The 15,960-nt window shown below is 40.9% G+C and overlaps 1 protein-coding gene across 2 annotated transcripts in view; it reads right to left on the minus strand.

The window, feature by feature from the left end:
- The window catches only part of agbl4 (AGBL carboxypeptidase 4), a 364,986-nt gene that overhangs the window by 210,362 nt on the left and 138,664 nt on the right, over nt 1-15,960 (minus strand). For both annotated transcript variants that reach the window (XM_061778955.1, XM_061778956.1), the window contains exon 4: nt 11,188-11,282. In XM_061778955.1, coding sequence (XP_061634939.1) covers nt 11,188-11,282 — 95 coding nt within the window. The remainder of the gene's footprint in view (nt 1-11,187; nt 11,283-15,960) is intronic.

Genomic DNA, 15,960 nt, shown 5'->3' on the forward strand with positions numbered 1-15,960 from the left:
CTGGAATCTTCTTTTTGCACGGTTGCACTTATTTGACCATAGTCTGCTCTGTGGCTGAATGTTTGTCTCATTCTCTCAAGCACACCTTGTAGTTGGTCCGCAAGTCGTTGACTGTCAGCAGGCAACGGTGCAGGAGGGTTACCTCCCATTGGATTCAAATTGCCTCGTACTCTGCCCCAATCTATTGTGAGGGCAGTCTGCAATGATTGCTGTATTTCTAATCCATTTAAGTGATATGTGCTAACCGGCTGTTGCATATCACGGCACCACTCTTCTACATCTCTTTTGTAAGGTGTTAAGCTTTCCACCGCTTTTACACACTCTTCTTTTGACCAAGGTCTGTAAACAAGAATTGTTCTGCCTTCTCTCCCTCCTTCACCTTCATATGCAGGATTTGCCACTTCGATCATGGGATACAGGTCCCCTTCAGTTAAATCTTGCAATTTGGGAGAGGAGTCTGGACTTAATACTCCATCAATCATTCTGCTCCAATTGCCCACACCACCAGTTTTACTTCTTGTTTGTGCTAGTGTGGCTGGCAGAGGCGGATACAGGCTTATCACATTCTTGTTTACAGAAGGTGGAGGAGAGCCAGTATATTCTGGAGGCTCCTCCTCCCCCGCAGGGCCAGATAAGAGAGGAGCAGAGGCCTCAGGTGCCCCTCCCTGTTGTCTGCGTCCCTGCTGCGTCTAATTGTCTTCATTTCTTATAAACAATCTTTGTTTAGCGTCTAACTGACCTTTTGCGGTTCTACTGCCCAGCTAATAGCTGCTGCTATTTCTTTATCTAACTTAACCTGTTTTTTTGTACTTTCTGTTCTGAGTTTCTCTTCTTTCAACTTTTTTACTAATTCAATGGTCCCTGGTATTGTCAATTTTCCATTAAAATGTATTTTTCCACCTGAGCACATACTCAGTTGAGCTTTCATACTTTTGTTTCACATACTTTTCATCGCCTGTGATCTCATCGTCACTCTGATTCTTACAACAACAATTTCCCATTTTCTGGTAACTATGACAATACTTGCAGCAAACAGAGTGAAAATCTCTCAACTGAGCAAGCTTAACCTTATCACGGGTTTCACTTGTTTTAGATTCACCTTTCGACTGCCAAAATATCAACCACTTATATCAATCACCATTCACTTACTTCAACTGATCAGACAGCTTTAAGTTAACACCGTTCGGTTTCCAGCTGTCCCGCTGCTTCAGCGTTTGCGTTCAGCAGACACTCACACAATCACTCAAACTCACACACAATATCGTACGAACCTAACACGGGACTTTAACCCTGTTTTTGTATTGAGTGTGAGACTAAAACTCCACTCTTCTAGGCAGGGACTGGAACCCTCCTTTTTGTTCTAAGCGCCGAACAATAAAATTGCACTCACGGCTTGCGTTTTCTCCCCATCTCAATGGGTGCAGTTAGTTCTGGATGCCGTCAAACCACGACCCTGGGGAGGAAGCTGACACAACCGGCCACGGAAAGTGGACTTCTTTTGCAGATTTTGTCTGGCTGTGCACAGTCTTCAGTCGCCGTCAGCAACACCCCCACGATCGCAGATATATTGGCATCCGGCTCGAAGGACCAAGTTTTATGTCAGGGTTATTATGTAAATCTACAGCTATTATCAATTTAGAATGCACCGAAAGGAGACAAGAGAGACAAAACACAACCTGAGTCCGGACTTATCTTTTGCGGCAAAAGGAGAAGCAGTTGCTCTCTCAGCGATCTGGAATCTTCTGACGTCTGCCTCCACTGTGCCCTTTTTATTAAGCTTGAGTAGATGGTATCACAATCCATGACCCTTTAAGGAATTGTTTGTTATCAAGATGTGGTCAGTGCCTGTAGGTGTGAGGGGTTGTGCCTTGTGGAATGTGCATTGTAGTACCTTTCCAAACTTCTCTTATTTCCAGTGAACAAGGGTGCTATCATCTTAATGCCGTTACAGCAACACTGTATTTTTATGCAATAATATATAAAATGTTTCCATCACACACCCAGTTAAAGTTTACTGTAAAACTAAACTTTGTGTATTTAAACAAACCATATAACTACCTTAGGACGGTCTGCTGGCTTATGCTAACACACAATACAAAACGCCATAGGCGGGCTAAGTAAAACTAGTATGACACAGTAGTTATAAATCCTTAAAAATCAGATATTAGAATACAAACTGAAGCTATACATGCAGACAGGGAATTTAACAATACTCACTGGCCTATATTCTTTAAAAGACTATCGAATATTTCTGCAGTTTAGTGTTTTTTGTGTTCCGCCATCAAACTACATGTATCATACTGTATGTATACTCTGTATGTATAATATTGCACCCTGGTGGCCAAGTCACACACACCAGGAGGAGCAGCACAATATCCATTGAATTAAAAGCATTACAAATATTAGCTGAAACTGTTTAATTGTATACCTTCTATTTAATCATGTTATTACTACAATACAGTACTGTATTGCTATTTATGCTATTTTCTTATCAAAAATACCTTACAGATATGTTGTTGGCATTTTTTGGTGTTATAAGTCAAGGTACCGCTGTATTAGGAAATTGTATGAAAGGTTAAGTAAGCTCTCTATAATGCGCATTCCCAACTACTTGCACTGAACACAATATAATTTCAAAGCAGACACGAACAGAGGGTTAGAATGAGGGCATTACTATAACTTCCTCCTCGACTGTCTAGGGAATAGGCTGTGCATGTGGTTCATCTTGGCATTTGTTTTACTGCACCTCACATGTAACCAATTTATTAAATAAACACCTGGGAAAGAGTAATGAGGAAAGCGGGAAATCTGTGATAATGAATAACGATTTTAATATCCAGATGAATTGAATACAACTGCATTTAAAGAGTACAAAGGGAAATTCTTAATTACTAAAAATAAACTTCAATACATTTTTTTTTTTTTTTTTTTTTTTTTTTTTTACTAAAGATACACATATTGCCAGTAATGTTTGTTAATACAAACGAGTCAAGGTTTGCTTTATTGTGTTGCGTCAGTGGGCAGTCGTGAAAACATGTCTGCTGTGTGTATTGGGCAGCTGTGGACCAATGGTTCACATCATCGCCTGCCACCGTGGGGGAACTAGGTTCAAGACCCTGAATGGACCATGCGCCAACATCTCCGTTACTCACGGCAGTGGTGTCCCTTGAGCAAGACACTGATACCTCAAACTACTTCACGGGCGCTTAAGTTGCTCCCTGCTCTAGTGTGTTCCACTAACAAGTGTGTGTGTTCACTGCGATGGGTAAAATGCAGAGAAAAAATTTCATGTTCATGACAACAAAGATTATTTTATTCTATTGCACTGTGCCTGTGCTTCAGGTCAAAGGTTATGATGGCAGAAGAAAAGGCTACCAGCGACAGCTGCAAATGTTCCCGAGCAGCTAAATGGGTGACTTGATGTGTTTATGAAGCGAATCTGTTTGGAAATGAATCGTTAGTCTCGGTTTTCATGCTCAAATTAGCCGAGTCGGTCCCTGTCCTGTTTGCCCTTAATTAACAAGCGCTCAATTCCCCTATTAATTAGCACAAGCTATTAGGTATTTTACATCACTCTTCATTTGCCCACAATTAAAATGTCTATTATTAAAAGGCATGCCACATGGTTAATTGTGTGAGTGGCTCTGCAGCAGGGGAGGGGAGAGGAGAAGAACACCGGCAGGAAGCAGTCCTCTAGCTGAAGAATAGGACCTGCTGCCCCAACATTGTCACACACTAACTACCAGACGCACCCAGATGAGCGTGCACAGCAGTTCCGTAGGAGGACGGAGGTGTAGATATCATCAGCCCAATAAATGGCTATTAGCAGCCGTGACAAGGAGCATAGATTTAAGGTTGTAGGACACATTTATGCTATGGTCTAAGGGATAGATGTTCCTTTGGGGATAATTAATCCATACAGTGTCTAGTGTGTACATTAATTAAAACAGCGAAAAGTTATTGTAACCAATCATGTTACTTCCCAGCACTATATATGCTTTCCTTCACTACTCCTTTGTGTCATTAATCTCGTTGAACAAGACAAAGACATCTCAACACATTTAAACAGGATACACAGTTAGAGGCTCGTTCAAGGGCCACAGTTGGTAAAGGCAGTAAGCGTGGGAAATGCAGAATACGATAACTTTGCACAGAAGCAAATTAGCTATAATTGGCATACCAGAAGAAAATCAAATGTTTGTATGAAATACACTTTAGACCGAGATTAAGTGGATCTATCTTTTTTTAGACAGATTTAGTACCAGAAATTTGTTCTTTTTTCTTTTGTTTTCTATTCTATTGTAAAAGTGGAACATAACGGTGTGTTGACATGTTCTCATTGGAATCACTGATTGTGTAGTGGCTCACTCACCTGCTCCGTGGCAGGCTGCATGGGTTCAACTCCTACTCAGTGATGGTGTGAATGTGACTGCGACTGTTTCTATACGTGCCCTGTGATTGACTGGTGACCAGCAGTGACTGTTTAGCAGTGTTGACAGTATTAGGCATGATTACTGAGATCATACTGAAAAGACCCAGTCATAAAGTTTATACTGGACTGCAGTAATATTGATACTTAACTCCTGCGTATCGATACTGAGAAAATGACATTTTACATTCCAATAAAAATATTCTGTGCCACCCCTGGGAGGCAATTCGATCCAAATGCAGAAAAGCAGCTACAAGTGCCCACAGAAAATGTATCTGCATAATTCTCTTTTACGGCCGTTGAATATGCCAGATTGGTTGAAATGGTTAAGAAATGTGATTTTAGCGTTTTTAACAAGAAATGTGTACTTAAAATAAAATAAGGCATAGCCAAACATGCTTCACTGTATCACGCTTTCTCCTCATAAGTAAAGCAAGCACTTTCCATTGTAACTATTTTGCGTCCAAACCAGCGGGAAAAGGCACCAGGCTACTACTACCTGTTTGGTTGCTTAGCAACCAGTGCCAACTATGGACGCATTCGTACAATGCCGCCTTCATGCCTGCACCGGCCTGCGCCGTACCCCGCAGTGAACGCCACAAAAACCAAGTGCAGTGTGAAAAGGCCTTTACCCTGTGATTGCCTGGCGACCAGTTCAGGGTGTACCCCACCTCTCACCTAAACTCAGCTGGCATAGGTGCCAGTTTACCCGTAACCCTACTGAGGACAAGCGCTTTAGAAAATAGATGGATGGATGGATGGATGGATATTCTCTTTTACAAACAAGTCTCAGGCAGCAGGACCAACATGGACAAGTCCCAAAAGTGTCTTGGGGTTCCTTGCAAGGCACTATAGAAATACAAGTTGGGTAATATTGGTCTCAGGTGTCACCAGGACGGACAATTCAAACAGCAGAAGAGACAGTGTGGGAGTATTCCTTCTCGTTCCCTCACCCTGCATCACCTTCCTCACCCCTCAAGCCTCTGCCAAGGCTTAACAAGTGGCAAGGGAAGCAGCAGGCCAGAGCTGCGCTGATTGACAGAACAATTACTGCAAACACGCACCTCGATGGAGAGGTAGACAGCTCCAAATAGAATTTCACCAGGCTGTTGCATCACACGCTTACAGGGATACTTTTGGTAGGAAAGCAAAATTGGCCTGACAGAGGGACCGAATGACGGACTGACTGACTGATTGTCTCGCTCACTGACTAAAAGTGAAGCTCTTTTGAGAAGCACGCCGGCTTTTTGGTTGCCTCCATGTGCAACAACAAAAAAAAGGGAACGACTTTTACCCTTGATCCACTTTGGCTGCTTTCAAATTATTTAGCAAGCTAGTCTCTCCAACTCTAACTTCATCCGCTAGCTCAGTTAGCACTGAAGCTATTTTTAGCCTCACACCTACTGACAGTGAGGGAAAAGTATAACGTTTATCAACAGTGACGTGAAATTTGCTCTAATAATCAATGACATACAGTAGACAATGATATCATAGTTGACAATAAGCTTAATGCAAAGGTATGAATTATTACTATTAATATATATTTGAATAATCGTTTACTTTGCTAGGGGGGGGGGGTTTCATATGAAGTCACTGGATAGTGTTCATCTTAGACAAGTACTAAGGTTTACAAGGCACAGTGTAGGGAATTCAAACTAAAGTTTGTTCAATTTGATAAGTGACAGTCCCCATCTTTCACGGTGATACCCTTGACCAAGTGTTTCCCTTTTGTGTTTTGTTTTGTCGTTTTCTCCCAGCGTCCATGTGCCTCTACACTGTCTTTTGGTATTTATTTGTGTGTGTGTGTGTGTGTGCGTGTGTGTATGTTTGCGTGTATGTGCGTGCATACGTGCGTGTGCATGCATGCGTGTGTGTTTCACTCTGCTGTCCTAACAGACCTGACAAACATCAACAATCACATCACCTGGTTGTTCATCATCATTGAGTCTGAAAGCTCATTCTTCATTTCCACTGTTGGGATTCTAATGGTAAAGTGTTTCACCTTTTAAGTCTGTTCTCACTAATTTTATGTTGTACAAAAAGTAATTTAAAATAAATAAAGTCATAAAAAAACAAAATAAAAATATGTTTTTTAAATTCCTGAAAAAAAGTGTATAATAATTCCAGACATCTTCCTTATACTGTACTTTCTGTTAAGCAATCAGTAAAACTATGAAAAGGTTTCATAAACCCTTCCAATCTTTGAGCAAACAATATGATAACTTCCTCTTATCGAAGAAGATGATATATTTTTCTGCCCGTGTTGAGCTCTCAAGAAGTGTTACTTCTCTGGGTATTTCCTATGAGGGTTCGTCGCCACAAGACTCACGCCAGATGCATTTCTTGATGAAGCACTCCTTTTTATAAGGACTTTAGAGGGCCACACTCGCACCAAGGTGTACCACTACATTTCAAGGCACAAAAAGAAATGCTGAAAATAAAACTGACTTAGATTCTGAAGATGAATGTGGTGGAGTAGAGGAGGATAAAATAATACAACCTAAACCAAAACCATAATCCTGACTGCTTCCTTGTACAAGTTGGTGTATAGTCAATAAATAGTCAAACGCTATTTTTTTTTTTTATTATTGAGTGTAAAGACTTCCGATGACTAAGCGATAACGTAGCCATTTTGGTCGAGTTTATAACAATGGGTAGCAAAGGAAACTAGATGTTTTCATTAAGCTTACAATGTCATAAAAACAATTGATATTTAACTTTAAAGTCAGTGCGATTAATTGTTTAATGGCTGATTTAACCACCTTATTTTGCCCTTAATGTGTCTATGAGACTCAAATGTACATTTATCCCCAGTCTTCTGGTCAGAATACGAAGTCGATAATCCAAAGTGGTCGACACTTGGTTTATTGCTAAAAAGGAGTAGACTTTGGCAATCATCTTCATCAACTTGTATGTCATCGGTAGTCTCCAATACATAGTGGATGTTGGACATGTAGCCCAAACAGGAACTACCAGTTCTTGCTTTGAAGTTCTTTTGGTGAAGGGTGTTTTCACTGGTTGTTAGGCTACAAACTGTACTTTTTAACATGACATGCAGGAACACATAGACAATATTTTTTTTACTTTCAAATAGCCAATTTAAGGGAAGTAATATTGATACTGTTCTGAAGTTGTTCTGAAGCCACTCCTTCGGTATTTTAGCTGTGTGCTTCGGGTCATTGTCTTTTGAACCTTCGGCCCAGTCCGAGGTTCTGAGCACTCTGGAGAAGGTTTTTATCCAGGGTATCCCTGTACTTGTACTGCTGTAATGCTTCGTTGCAGGAAGATCATGAGCCATGGAGATAAATCTGTGTGTAAATTAATATCCGCCTAATACACAGTCACCTCATTGTTTTTTTTTTTGTATTGCATCATTCATGGCTCTAAGACCTTTGAAAAACAGTTTGGGAAGATGACGTAACACAAGCGCTTACTTTTGTGAAGTATTAAGGGCTTTCCGTGTGGTTGGGGGCTAGGTGTAAATGCAGATTGTAACAAGAACGCTGGTGACGTGTCTTGCCGTTTTAATCAATGACAGCATAATTATTTAGCAATTTTTAACATGTTAAATTAGTTATTGAAATTGATTTCGGGGTGGTGGTGTTTTGATGTTAGTGTACAACATTATATGATAGGAATATACTACTCAGGTATGATGCCAACTTCAATGAAGCAGTGTTTGGGAACTCATATGCAAGATGGCGTTTTTTTTATTTCCTGAAAATTAGTGACTTTGGAGGTGCAAGGATTCCGACCAACAACGACAATGTAAAGGGTTCTTTGCGTTCACAGTCTAAGAGTGAGGTAGAATAGCTGTTCATGCTACCAAATATCAGTGAGCGAGGTTACTACTACATTGTTAAGACCTTAGGTGGTTTAATACACCAAGAATAAAAAATAATCTGTCCCACATTTCAAAAGCAATCCTCCTTGTGATTAGACATTAAACTGTATCCCAGATTCTACGGTCACAGTTGCCTGATGTCTCCAGACCAGGCAATAGGAGTCATGGAGTGAAGTATCGGTCGAGTAAGGCGTGGATGAAAGGATATGGGATAGATCCTTCCACTTGTAGCTGTAAATGCGCTGCGGGACTTTAATCTGTCATTTGTGCCTCCCTGAGACGTCCCATTTTAGCCAAAGCCAGCCAAGCTCTGTAGCCTCAGGGAGCCAATGTTGCAGGGGCCCCGGGACATAAGGCACCTGTGCGAGGAGATAAAGGCTTCACCTCTCGGGCTTGTACTGATATGTTTTCTTTTTATAGATAAAGATGGGAGGGTTGGAGGTGGGAATGGCAGAATAATCTTTTTTGGTTCACCTGATGCCTGTCTAGCTGCCTGAGTAATATTACTTTCTTATACTTTCTCCACGTTCTCTGTCAAGTTCCCTGTCAGTCTTGTGCCATCTTTTTTTTTCTTATCACTGCTTCCCTCTGTAGCGTCTTTATCCTGTCCTGTGTGAATTTGGATCAGACGGGTAAAGCTCTCTGCACTCTGCTTTTTTTTTTTTTTTTTTTTTAATTCCATCTGCAACTGTCAAAAAACAAGATTACTACTTTAGGAGCTTTCTGGGCTTTGTCCAGCTCATGGAAAGTCAAAGAGAGGTGGCAGCGTTGAATGCATCTTGACCACTTTGTGGGAACACACAATGATTATGATAATAATGTTAGACCCTTGGAACAGACAACATGTTTTCCAAATGCATGTTGTATCTTACTACATCTTTCACAAATGAGATCATTTGAAACTAAAAACGGACAAAGGGTAAGATTTGAGGCCTTTTCTCTTGGTCCTAAATGACAACACGCTAAATACATTGTTGCAAAATTGCCACCTGGCAAGACATTTCTCTGTAATTTCATCACAAGTTCATGAAGCTTCATGGGCATCACATTATACTAGTACATTTTACGCTATCCATGCCAAGTTTCTCGAAAAAGGATCTGTTCTTGACAAACCACGCAGTTGAAGGCCTGCTGCTACCACCAATGATGAAAACAATGAACTTCTAGAGCAGGCGCTTATGCAAAGCTAGGAAAAGTCTAACCGAAAGGCTCCACCGGAACTCAGAATACACAAAAGCTCAATTTAAGACTTTGGAGAATGAAACATTTTATCGGACTTCAGGCTGTTCAAACGCTTTATTTTGGAGATTATTATGCTCAACAACTTGAAGTGACTAGGTAATACATATCGTACCTAGTACGTGTAAACACTTAATGAACGTATACTCTACAGTGGAAAGGGTCATTATACAACACTCCTTAATACGTGATTCCAAATACTGCCTCTCCATGGGCTGCGAGCAGCAGAGCAATGAGGTTACAGCCGGTTTATTGTTCACTTAGTAAGTCATACGATCTTCCGGAGATGTTTTTCGTTCTTTGATTGCATGCTGATCTTTGAAGAAGATTGATAACTTACCTGTTTGTTGAGTAAATTTAAATCAGCTGAGTGCAAGGTTGGGATGTAACAAAGTACAAATATGTTGCTACTGTACTCAAGTACATTTTTAAGGTATCTTTAGTATTTTTTTTGTGATTACTTTTATTCCCTACATTTGAAAACAGATATCTGTACCTTTTTCTCCTTATTTTGTCTAAATAGGATCATTACTTTTTCCAACCTCTGAAGATGAAGATGTCAAAAAGATAACCGCAGTTAAGATCTTGATTGATTGAGAGCTTGGGAGTCTTATAAGATGGAAAAAAACAGGGCCAGCAGCGAAATGGAGGAACATGAGCCAGGGAGCATTATCGACGATGGTAACAGATTCAGAGAAGCAAAATATTCGTACTTATTTAAGATAATTATTTGATGTCGTCAGCTCCAAGAATTATTCGTGACGAATGCATTATGACAAAAGTCTAGCCGACGGTGGCTCGCCCTTGGTTGCAAAAAAAAAAAATCATTTTACTTAAGATTTGAATCAGTACTACTACTTCTACCAAAGTCTATTTTTCAAGTTTCAAAGTAGAGCGTGTGAGTACTTTTCCCACCTCTAGTTGACTGATACAGGGTTGACGCAACAAGTCATCTTAAAGTCTCTAAATATATATACTTTTGGATTTGCTGCATTATGGCACAATAATAAACACTACAATGAAATATTGTAGTATTGTTACCACATCTCTAGTTTCACAGCAGAGAAAGGAGTGAGTCTAGAAGGCTGAGGTGTATCATGTCACTCTCTGCTGTATCACAGACAGCAGTTCATCTGTCCTGTCTACACTATCGAGCTCATCGTTTCCGTCCATTAGCCTGCAACCGGCGTGCCACGGGACGGCCGGCTCGGGGTGCGAGGCGAGGCAGAAGCGAATGGCTCAGGGTGGCAGATGCCTGGTGTTTCTGCGGATGCCCTCCATCAAGCTGTGACAGATGTCAGGGCTGCTCTTGGACGGCAACACTTCATCACACTACTGTGTTCTCCCTCCTCACCCCGCTGAAAACACCAGCTTGCTTGGCAGATGCCGCATCCACACACACACACACACACACACACACACCCACACACGTGTTTTTGCTTCCATCAGTCATCCATATTACATCAGACAGCCATCATACTGGTAATCGATGGATCACATGCTAATGGGTGTGGACCCTCTTGAAATTGAAGGCAATGTGGTTAGGTTGTACGAACGCTAACAATTTGTGTTAAGGAATGTGTATTTTGTTGGGTAGCGTTCTTAAAGGTATTTAAGAAATGACAACATGCTTTTCTTCAGGCAGCTGGTGTCAATGTAGTAATTTGTCACTTACCATTTGGGCCTGCTGGTGGACTTGACAACAGGAGACATGCCATCTCTATAGAGGCTCTTGGTCTTGGAGAAGTTAACCACATTGAAAATTACCCTCTGCAAGACAAACAAGCAAGAAAACTCAGGGTAGTTTTTGGCTAGAAGGAGCATCATTCACACAAAGAATAGTCAGGATCTTGGGTTCATTTATTTAATTGGTTTTATTGCACATGCAACATTCCTGACGACAACTATATTATTAAATATAATATATACATGCACTAATTTGTTTAACCCTTCACCTGAACTGTATAAAGAAATTTGATATTTTTACAATAACTAACTAAGAATTTGGACAAAATGTTAGTTTAGAGCAGTGCTTTCCAAACAGAGTGTCGTGGCACCTTATAGTGTACCATGAGGGATCATAAGGAATGCTGCAGGAAACCAATCTAATTCCACTTAATTTGTTGAAGAAATTACGATTTACTAATTATAAACAGACATGCTGCGCCAAAATAAATGCAGTTTAGAGCATCTAAAGTATTAACACAAAGATTTTGATTCACTCAAGGTTTGCAAAAGCAAAAATGGGGACAAACTTGATCGCTCACGCAAATAGGTAGGTGTAGAATTTGATCGACTAACCTGGCGGACCAAGAATTGTGTCTGCCAAACGCTCAAAATTGCCACTACATGTACTTTGCTTGTTCTGGGAGGAGTATATGCAAATAGATCAAGTCAGCACATGTCATTTGATTTTTCAAACCTGAGACGAACTGCAATGGTGTTCATGGCATCACTGTGCGTAACCATGGGCAGCACACGTAAGCAAAATGAGAAGCGACGGGGGAGAACAGAACTTTTCTGCTTATGTAAACAGATGTTTTGGTGAAATATTGTCTTTTAAGAAATGCAATGGTGTAGCTTCTCAATGATCTTAGGGCTAATTAGAGCCAGTCGAAAGAAGGAGTCATGCCATATCGACTTATCGAGTCTTTGCAACTCTGCATTTCAACACACTTTGACCCTTGTCTGGTGCCTCATACAGAGCAGTTTTGCCGCATGCTGCCCCAAGGCACTCAGGACAAGTTAAATCAAACAAAATATAGCTTTTGTGCGATTGCTGGCTTCCCCAAAATTATCGGAGCAACTGATTTGTTTTCCGGAACTCAGTACTGTTTCTTTGTCTTCCACTAACACTTGTAATTCCATCATTTCAAACTTCATTTTGATCTTGATGTGCTCCCCCAAATTTTCTGTGGTGAAAACCATCAGAGCTACCTCGAGCGTAAAACCACTTTGACACCTGTTCCCAACACCACACGTAATCCATTAAGAGTGAGTGAACCGGCGACTTAGTGCCTGGTATTTGGGATGTTGGTGAAAAAAATAAAAAATAAAAAAAATAAAAAATCACAATCTTAATACAACCCCAATTCCGATGAAGTTGGGACGTTGTGTTAAACATAAATAAAAACAGAATACAATGATTTGCAAATCATGTTCAACCTATATTTAATTGAATAGACTACAAAGACAAGATATTTAATGTTCAAACTGATAAACTTTATTTTTTTTAGCAAATAATCATTAACTTAGAATTTTCAGTTTTTAAGTTAATTTTAAGTTAATGATTATTTGCTGAAAACAATAAAGTTTATCACTTTGAACAATAAATATCAACTGTCGGGTCTCCAATACTCAAGTGTTTTCATTTTGTACAGAATCCTACTAAATCTTCAACAGGCGTAAACCGTCACAAGCATCCACAAAGTGAGGAGATAAGACTGCTTTAATATCCTGAAACTGATCCCTTGTTGCATTTAAAAAAAAAATAATAATCCCAAACAAGGCAGTGGCTAATCTGGAAGAACAAAATGGTTCTCCACTGTGATTCTCCGCCTCTGACAACTGAATCTTTTAGTGCATCTGTTGTGGACCAACGTTACCCTGCTCACAACGGTAGAAATGCAGAGAGAATGCAAATCTGTGTTTATGAAAGTCAAATGAATGACGATGGCAATACCGCACGGAGGTAAATGAATGTTATTGATGGGGCATATCAAATTACCAAGCAAGTCTAGGTGGTGAAAGTTAACTGGGTGCTACTGAAATCCTATTACAGGCTCACCACCCTCCTCGCCCTCCCCGTCGTTCCTCCCTGCCATCCCTCCCCTTTTCCTCCCGCCTAGCATCAGAGGAACAGGGATTGCGGATTGTGGCAGGCTGATTCAGACCTAGCTAAAATGACATCTAACTGATGTTGAGACTGGCAGCAGGCTCCTGTTGCAGGGAGATAAGACCATTGCTGCTGGCATTTCAATTACACTTTACTGCCCCGCACATCTGTTGCGAGAGCTACTTTTCAGCCTTTTCCCCTTCAGGCAAATACAGCATTACTTTGACTCCGCCGGCTTTCTTTGACTGCCTTCGCCATTCTTTATCCGCAACAAATTCAGATTGTCTTCTTCCTTTGCTTCACTCTTACCTACTGCTTGTAATCTATTTATTCGGCCTGTTTAACTTGGAGGAAGCCAGGGCTGGGTGGATGACAGACTCGCAGGCCTCGGACGAGTTGGAGGAAGGCTGAAACGCAGCCAGAGTAATATAGAAAGAAATGGTGGGAGACAAAGAGACAGCGAGATAATGGCTCAGAAGAGATGCATAAGGAATGGAAGACTGAAAAAGCACTTTTAATGGAAAAAGAAAATGAACCGGGTGGGCGGATGTGGAAGACAAAGACAAGTGAGTTTAATGGGAGACACATGACATGCGGACGGCAGCATTTTTCTCTGGTCTGCGAATACATTAAAGCTTATGATTAAACACTAAGATTTTACAAGGGGTCATAACTCTTACACTAAATGAGTAGTTTGGCTGAATGGAAGCACCAGATGATGCCTGCAGCTAGTTAGTGACAGCTGTTAGTGACATGAAAATTAGAGCACACATAGAAATGAAAACTGTTCATAAAGGTATTCACATATTAAAAATTAAAACCATTTGGTAAGATTTGATTGTTGTTGATTGAAACTTTTCTAACAGTAAAGCGAGTTAGTCTTACTGAAATAGTCAAAGAAGTCACCGTGCCGGCATAGTAACAAGTTAAATATTACATTACATCATAGCACATGGTGAATAAAAGGTCCATAAAAGGCATGTGAGCGGATATTCTCTAAAGCCGTAGAACTAGCATGAACATGAAGAAAAATATAATTGCCTGAATGCCAAGACATTGGCCGACTGGTTAGCACATCTGCTTCACAGTTCTGGGGACAGTTCAAATCCCGGCCCCACCTGTGTGGAGTTTGCATGTTCTCCCCGTGCCTGGGTGGGTTTTCTCCTGGCACTCCGGTTTCCTCCCACATCCCAAAAACATGCGTGGTAGGTTGATTGAAGACTCTAAATTGCCCATAGGAGTGAATGTGTGTGCGAATGGTTGTTTGTTTCTATGTGCCCTGCGATTGGCTGGCGACCACTTTAGGGTGTATATATATATATATATATATATATATATATATATATATATATATATATATATATATATATATTGCCGTAGGTGTGAATGTGAGTGCGAGTGGTAGTTTGTTTATATGTGCCCTGCAATTAATTGGCTGGCAACCAGATCAGGGTGTACCCCACCTCTCGCCCTAGTGAGGATAAGCAGTTCTCAAAAATGTGTATATATATATATATATATATATATATATATATATATATCCATCCATCCATTTTCTGCGCCGCTTCTCCTCACTAGGGTCGCGGGCGTGCTGGAGCCTATCCCAGCTGTCATCGGGCAGGAGGCGGGGTACACCCTGAACTGGTTGCCAGCCAATCGCAGGGCACATACAAACAAACAACCAGTCGCGCTCACAGTCACACCTACGGGTAATTTAGAGTCTCCAATTAATGCATGTTTTTGGGATGTGGGAGGAAACCGGAGTGCCCGGAGAAAACCCACGCAGGCACGGGGAGAACATACGGCCACCGTGTATATATATATATATATATATATATATATATACACACACATTCAATGGATTCCATAAATGCTCAATGAGTGGGCACGATAAGTCGTGTGCAGGGAGCTCTACTGTACTGTTTGCAGTTTTTGCATTATCATGCAGATGTAAATGTCACAGTGTGTTAAACAAATTCACGGCTTTGTATCTGCTTCTTGCTCCTAAATGTGCAAATGGAACGCACGCACGCACACACACACGCACGCGCACACACACACACACACACACACACGCCGCTGTGGGGCCAATCCTCCAGATCGTTAAAAACATATGCGCATCTAAGACCAATTTATACGCCAGTGTGAAGGTGTGTGCGCCTATATGTGCGCGCACATGTGCAACCCTGGAAGATTTAATTAGGCTGGAAGCAGTTAGAAGAGATTAACATCCAAGCTTCCCGACCTGTCATGTCGCTGAGGCGTGTCAAAGCCTTCCGCTGCCCCATCACTACATCAATGGCAGGTTGGAACAGGTGTCTGTGTGGTGACTCCACTCACACGTATACATACATACTGTAGCACTGACAGCAACAAGCAATCACAATTTTTGAATTGAAAGAAAAACATTCGTAAATTGAGTTATTTGGTAGTGATGTGTAATGGCCAGCAAGACCTCTGATTTTTACACGCAACAGAGACATTTGATAGATAATAAAGAACTGAAAATAGTCATTTGTTGAAATTGCAACATTGGGTGGTTATATTTACTGATATCAAAAGCTAGTTCAATCAAAAACTTCATAAGTGAAGTAACATAGGAGCCCTAAATTC

Source organism: Phyllopteryx taeniolatus, chromosome 7, assembly GCF_024500385.1.
Source record: "Phyllopteryx taeniolatus isolate TA_2022b chromosome 7, UOR_Ptae_1.2, whole genome shotgun sequence".
NCBI lineage: Eukaryota > Metazoa > Chordata > Actinopteri > Syngnathiformes > Syngnathidae > Phyllopteryx > Phyllopteryx taeniolatus.